This window comes from Chlorocebus sabaeus, chromosome 6 (genome assembly GCF_047675955.1).
Source record: "Chlorocebus sabaeus isolate Y175 chromosome 6, mChlSab1.0.hap1, whole genome shotgun sequence".
Classification (NCBI taxonomy): domain Eukaryota; kingdom Metazoa; phylum Chordata; class Mammalia; order Primates; family Cercopithecidae; genus Chlorocebus; species Chlorocebus sabaeus.
This window is the reverse complement of record NC_132909.1, coordinates 55,099,031-55,105,812: the sequence shown is the minus strand read 5'-3', so window position 1 is coordinate 55,105,812 and position 6,782 is coordinate 55,099,031. Positions and strand designations below refer to the sequence as shown.

Here is a 6,782-nt window from a genome sequence, read left to right as displayed (position 1 = left end):
ATTTTTAGATTGCAAAACTGAGAAGCTTGGCTGTGCCTATGTGCATTGCAAGTCTACAAGAACAACATGTGTAGAGTTTTATGAACAAAGATAGAGTCAGAGACATGGGCAGCAGGCAGAGACAGACAGAGAGACAGACATAGAGAGAGAGGCAGAGAAAGCGACAGAGGCAAAGAGATTGGAACGCAGAGAGAAAGAGATGGGGACAGAGACACAGAGAAAGGAACAGAGATGGGAAGACAGGGACAGAGGCAGACAGAGAATGAACAGAGACAGAGAGATAGGGACGGAGAGAGACAGAGAGAGGGATAGAGACGGAGAGATAGAGACAGGGCCAGGGCCACAGAGGGGCTGAGACAGGCCCAGGAGGAGACTAGGGATGGGGCCAGGGCTGCGTGCGGGCGGGGCATGGTGCAGACAAAGGCGCGGCCGCGCGGCCGGGGTGGCCCGGCCGGGGACAAAGGCCTGCCCGGGGGGCGGGGGCAGCGATGGCGACGGCCGCGGCGGGCGCGGGCGAACTACAAGTCCCAGCAGCTCCCGCTGCGGCCCTCGGCCGGCCCCTCTCGCTCCCCGGGAGCGCCTGGCGGGGCCGCTGGGCCGAGGGGGCCGCCGGCGGGGCTGGCGGGCGGGGGGCTTCCTGCGGGCCCGGGGGGCGCCGGCGGCCGGCGCGGGCGCGGCGGGCCGGGCAGGGGCGAGGGGCGCCGGGTGAGTGTCCCCGCGAACGGGCTGGGGACGGGGCGGGGGACCGGGCGGGGGGCGGACGGGCAGGGGGGGTCTCCAGGCGCGGGGCGCAGCCGGGGGCGACCTCTATTCGTCCCCCGCCCTGCGCGCCGCTGGCCCTGGCCCGGGCGAGTGGGGGTCGGGGGCGCGATGGGGAGGGGACCCCGCGGCCCACCCCGGCCTAGCGCGCCCATCCCGCCGCTGAGGCCCGGGGAAAAGGGCCCCGGAGGTTGGGAACCTTCAGTCGGGCGTGGTGGGGGGCGCCCGCCAGCTCTGGGGTCTGGAGCTCAGGACGCCCCCTCCCAAGAGGCTATCCAGGACCCCCTCCCCTCCTGATTCGAGGAGGGGCTCCGGTATTGTTCCCACCTCCCACCTGGGGTCGGGAGTTCAGGAGGCCCTGTCCTCAAGAGGGGGACCTAGGGGGTCCCTCTTCCCCCAGGACCCTAGGAAGGGTACCAGCGATTGTCCCCCTCCCCCTCCAGTCTTGGGGTCTGGAGTTCTGGAAGCTCCTTCCCCTGGAGGTGATCCAGGGGGTCCACCTGCCCTCACCCCTGGGAACTCAGGAAAGACTACAGTGATTTCTCCTCCCACCTTCCAGCTAAGAGATGGGAATTGAGGGGACCCCTTCCCCTGGAGGTAATCTAAGAGTTCCTCTGTCCCCGCAGGAATGCAGAAGGGGTCCCAGGTATTGTTTCCCCCACTCTCCAACTATGGGTCTGGGTTGAGGACCCCCTGTCCAGGAACTCGGCTCTGTTTGCCTGCACACTCCCAGCTATGGGGTTGTGGCTCAGTGTATTCCCCTCCCCAGAAGGGGAGCCACAGAGTCCCCCCACACCTTCTCCCAGGAGCAGATCATTCATTGTTGGCACCTCAATACCCAGCCATGGGTGGGGAGCTCAAGGCATCCCCACCCCGGGCAGGTCATCCTGGGCTCCCCTTGCTCCCCAGAAGTGGTTCCAGCTTTTGTTCCTCTACCTCCCAGCCTGCCCCCAGTCACAAACTGGGAGTTCAGTTCAGGATCCTTCCTGCAGGAAGGGCCACAAGTGTGCTGACACTACCCACCAAGTCCCAGCCATGGGAGGAGATGGCTCAGGCGTTTCCCCAGTAACTTCAGAGGGTCTCCAGGTATATTTGTGCCCATCCTCCAGCTAGAAGTTAAAATTCAGGACCTTCCAGCCAATAGTGAAAACAGGTATACTGGCCAGGCATGGTGGCTCATGCCTGTAGTCACCATATTTTGGGAGGCTGAGGTGGGAGGATCACTTGAACCCAGGAGTTTGAGTCCAGCCTGGGTACCATACCGGGACCCCATCTCAAACATAAATAAATAAATAAAACAGGTATACTAATAATGTCCCCACCCTCCTGCCTATGGGGTTCATGAGTGTCCGTGCCCACCCCTTCTCACCAGGAGGGGTCCCAAATATCACTCTACCGTGCTCACCATCTGGCTGCAGGAAAGGGCATTCCCGATCTGTCTAAGAGAGAGGATTTGACACTGACTCCCACCTGGCGCTGTGAGTTCTGGAATGCAGGTTTTCTTCTCCCCAGAAGGCAAGCCAGGGTCTTCTTGTCTTTCCCCAGTGACTTGGGAGGGATGTCAGATGTTATTTGTTGCACATTCTTATACCCCAGACATGGGTTCTAGAGCTCAGAATGCTGCTGCTGGAGGGGGGGCCTCCCCTACCAGAACTCCCCCCGATAAATTAAGCTGCCACCCCCAAGTATAGGACAAGAATTCAGGCCATGTGCTCAGGAGCACAAAAACGCTGACACCCACACTGTTCCCCGTGTGGGGACCTCCAGCAAGGTGGTAGGAACCTAGGACTGTCTCCTCCACAGGACCCCAGCTTCCCACAAGAGGAGCCCAGGATGGAGAGAGGGGCAGAGCCATGGAGTTGGGGACTAGAAACCTCTAGTGCCGGGTCTCATGACCTCTGTCCAGGTTCCGGGCTGAAAGGGGAGGGTCCTACAATGTCCCACCATGTCCCACCCGGGTCCCTCAACTCCCTGCCCTGGCTGGGGTAAGTCAGAAATCTCCCTGCAGTCAGAGACAAGGGAAACATCCACATGTATGCTCAGAAGTGAGTGGGGTTTGGCCAGGCACAGTGGCTCATGCCTGTAATCTCAGCATTTTCTGAGGCCGAGGTCAGAGGTTTGCTTGAGTCCAGGAGTTTGAGACCAGCCTGGGCAACATAACGACACCCAATCTCAAAAAAGAGAGTGAGAAAGTAAGGAATGAAGGAAGGAAGGAGAGAGGGAAGGAAGGAAAGAAAGAAAAGAAAGAAAGAAAGAAGAAAAGAAAGAAAGAAAGAAAGAAAGAAAGAAAGAGAGAGAGAGAGAGAGAGAGAAAGAAAGAAAGAAAGAAAGAAAGAAAGAAAGAAAGAAAGAAAGAAAGAAAGAAAGAAAGAAAGAAAGAAAGAGAAAGAAAGAATTGAAGTTAGTTGAGTGTGGTGTATCTGTAATTCCAGCTACTTGGGAGGCCCAGGTGGGAGGATCGCTTGAGCCCGGGATTTCCAGTCTGCAGTGTGCTATGATCACATCACTGCACTCTAGCCTGGGTGACAGAGTGAGACCCCATCTCAAAAAAATAAAAATAAAGAAGTGGGGCTGGGCGCAGTGGCTCACGCCAGTAATCCCAGCACTTTGGGAGGCTGAAGGGGTGGATCACCTGAGGTCAGGAGTTTGAGACCAGCCTGGCCAACATGGTGAAATCCTATCTCTACTAAAAATGCAAAAATTAGCCAGGTGTAGTGGTGAACGCCTGTAATCCCAGCTACTCCGGAGGCTAAGGCAGGAGAGTTGTTTGAAACTGGGAGGCAGAGGTTGCAGTGAGCCGAGATCCTGCCATTGCACTCCAGCCCTAGGGACAGAAAAAGACCCCATCTCAAAAAAAAAAAAAAAAAAAAAAAAAAGTGGGTTCTGAGGGCACAACCAGGTCCCCTTTCTCATCCCTAACCAGACTTCAAAAGACACACCCGCTCCCCTAGAACCCACCTACCCTCTACCCTCTATTCTTGCCCTTGCAGGTCCTGCCCCAGAAGCTGCCAGCACATCCACGCCTGAAATGCGGCGCTCAGTCCTGGTCAGGAACCCAGGCCACAAAGGCCTGAGACCCGTTTATGAAGAGCTTGACTCTGATTCCGAGGACCTAGACCCCAATCCTGAAGATCTGGACCCGGTTTCTGAAGACCCAGAGCCTGATCCTGAAGACCTCAACACTGTCCCGGAAGACGTGGACCCCAGCTATGAAGATCTGGAGACCGTCTCGGAGGATCTGGACCCCGACGCCGAAGCTCCGGGCTCGGAACCCCAAGATCCCGACCCCATGTCTTCGAGTTTCGACCTCGATCCAGATGTGATTGGTCCCGTACCCCTGATTCTCGATCCTAACAGCGACACCCTCAGCCCCGGCGATCCAAACGTGGACCCCATCTCCCCTGGCCTCACTGCCACCCCCCAGGTCTTGGCCACCAGCCCCGCGGTGCTCCCCGCCCCCGCCAGCCCGCCCCGGCCCTTCTCCTGCCCGGATTGCGGGCGAGCCTTCCGCCGCAGCTCCGGGCTGAGCCAGCATCGCCGCACCCACAGCGGTGAGAAGCCGTACCGCTGCCCCGACTGCGGGAAGTCCTTCAGCCACGGTGCCACCCTGGCGCAGCACCGTGGCATCCACACCGGGGCGCGGCCGTACCAGTGCGCGGCCTGCGGCAAGGCCTTCGGCTGGCGCTCCACGCTGCTGAAACATCGCAGCAGCCACAGCGGGGAGAAGCCGCACCACTGCCCGGTGTGTGGCAAGGCCTTCGGGCACGGCTCGCTCCTGGCGCAGCACCTGCGCACGCACGGCGGCCCGAGGCCCCACAAGTGCCCGGTGTGCGCCAAGGGCTTCGGCCAGGGCTCTGCGCTCCTCAAACACCTGCGCACGCACACGGGCGAGCGGCCCTACCCGTGTCCGCAGTGCGGCAAGGCCTTCGGGCAGAGCTCGGCGCTACTGCAGCACCAGCGCACACACACGGCCGAACGCCCCTACCGCTGCCCCCACTGCGGCAAAGCCTTCGGGCAGAGCTCCAACTTGCAACACCACCTGCGCATCCACACGGGCGAGCGGCCCTACGCCTGCCCGCACTGCTCCAAGGCCTTCGGGCAGAGCTCAGCGCTGCTCCAGCACCTGCACGTGCATTCGGGCGAGCGGCCCTATCGCTGTCAGCTCTGCGGGAAAGCCTTTGGCCAGGCCTCCAGCCTCACCAAGCACAAACGGGTGCATGAGGGTGCAGCCGCTGCTGCAGCTGCCGCGGCTGCCGCAGCTGCAGCAGCGGCCGCCGGCCTGGGCCTAGGGCCTGGCCTAAGCCCTGCATCCATGATGAGGCCGGGGCAGGTCTCCCTCCTGGGTTCTGATGCTGTTTCTGTGCTCGGCTCTGGCTTGGGCCTCAGCTCCGGCACCAGTTCTGGCCGTAGCCCTGACCCTGGCTCTGGGCCGGGCACTCTGCCGGATCCCAGCTCCAAACCCCTCCCCGGCTCCAGATCCACCCCCAGCCCTACTCCTGTGGAATCTTCTGACCCGAAGGCTGGGCACGACGCTGGTCCTGACCTTGTGCCCAGCCCAGACCCTGATCCTGCGCCCAGCCCAGACCCTGATCCTGTGCCCAGCCCTGATCCCAACCCTGTGTCCCACCCTGACCCCTGCTCTCCCACTGGTGACACTGTCAGCCCAGCCCTCCCTACCGGTGAGAGTCCAGAGTGGGTACAGGAGCAAGGGGCACTGCTGGGGCCTGATGGCTGAAGGGGACTCGGGCATCCTCGGGGGCCTGGGGAAGTTGTGTGTTGTGCAGTTAGTAAAATCCTCCCACTGCCTCCGGCTTCTGTGTCGTGGCTTGCCTTTTGTGCTTTCTTTCTGAGCACAGCCCCTTGCTCCAGAGATGGGACATTGTGGCCAGGGCCAGCCACAATCTGGAGCTCCAGTGTCCTGGCTTCCTTCTTAGGCCCTGGAGTCCCACCAGCTAGACTTTCCAGTTTAACCCACAATGCCTCATCCTGGTCCATCCCACTAGTCACCACTCTTTGTTCCCCTCACTTACCCCTTGCTCTTCAAAGCCCACACAGTAGGCACACAAGTGGACAAAAAGAGGCTGCTCATTTATGCAATCAACAAACATCTCTGGATTGCTGGGGTCTCAGCAGGGAACAAGATAAGTATGGCCTCGACCTGCACGGAGCTCGCAGATATTAAATCCAGAATACTTAAAAAATAATTACAGGGTATGGCATATTCTAGGAGAAGCATAACAAGACTTCTGATATAAATGGTAGGCAGTTTTCTCAACAAGGGATTTTATAATCCCAATAATCACTAATTTAATAATCAGTACTGTTTGCCCAGCCTTATGAAATAGCTTTTGCATTCTCTCATTTAATCCTCTCAACAGCCCCAGGAGGTAGATGACTTTGACTGAATCTCCGCATTTTGCAAATGAGAAAATTGAGGCACATATATATATTTTTTGTTGGTTTTGTTTTGTTTTGTTTTAGACAGTCTTGCTCTGTTGCCCGGGCTGGAGTGCAGTGGTGTGGTCGTAGTCACTGCAACCTCGACCTCCTGGGCTCAAGTGATCCTCCCACCTTAGCCTCCCGAGTAGCTGGGATTGCAGGTGCATGCCACCACCCACTGCGCTCAGCTTGGAGTTGAAAGGACTTTGGAAGATGTAGAAGTGGCATTTGTCAGTGCCTAGATTTAAATCCCAATTGCCCTCCAGAGTCCAAATTCTTAACCATTACGCTCCAGGGCAAAAGTTTGCAAAGGCTCTGGGGCTATAGAAAGATGAGCTTTAGGTGGAAGTAGGGGCCAAATCAGAGGGCCCTGATAGACAAGAGTGGGGACTCTGCCTGTCAGTCCAGAGCAATGGGAAGCCGAGGGCAGGTTCTCGCAGGACGGATAGGCAGTATTCTTTGAAGATGCTTGTGGCTGCTGGGTAGAGAGTGGAGTGGAGGGAGGCTGAGATAGGGGAGGAGGTTGCTGCAAAGATCCAGGCCAGGAATGTTGGAAGACTCTGGGCTGGGGGCCATAGGGGTGG

The 6,782-nt window shown here is 58.6% G+C and overlaps 1 protein-coding gene across 1 annotated transcript; it reads left to right on the top strand.

The window, feature by feature from the left end:
- Positions 1–476: 476 nt before the first annotated feature.
- Positions 477–5,570, top strand: ZNF358 (zinc finger protein 358). Its single transcript, XM_007995041.3, has 2 exons — positions 477–705; positions 3,750–5,570. The coding sequence occupies exons 1-2, from the start codon at positions 489–491 to the stop codon at positions 5,492–5,494; spliced, it is 1,962 nt and encodes a 653-aa protein (XP_007993232.3). The 5' UTR covers positions 477–488; the 3' UTR covers positions 5,495–5,570.
- Positions 5,571–6,782: the final 1,212 nt, after the last annotated feature.

Bases quoted from the DNA above. Each gene is read 5' to 3' on its own strand.
- ZNF358 (XM_007995041.3), top strand. From the start codon at position 489: ATGGCGACGGCCGCGGCGGGCGCGGGCGAACTACAAGTCCCAGCAGCT. The intron at 706-3,749 runs GTGAGTGTCCCC...TTGCCCTTGCAG, and splicing joins GCAGGGGCGAGGGGCGCCGG to GTCCTGCCCCAGAAGCTGCC.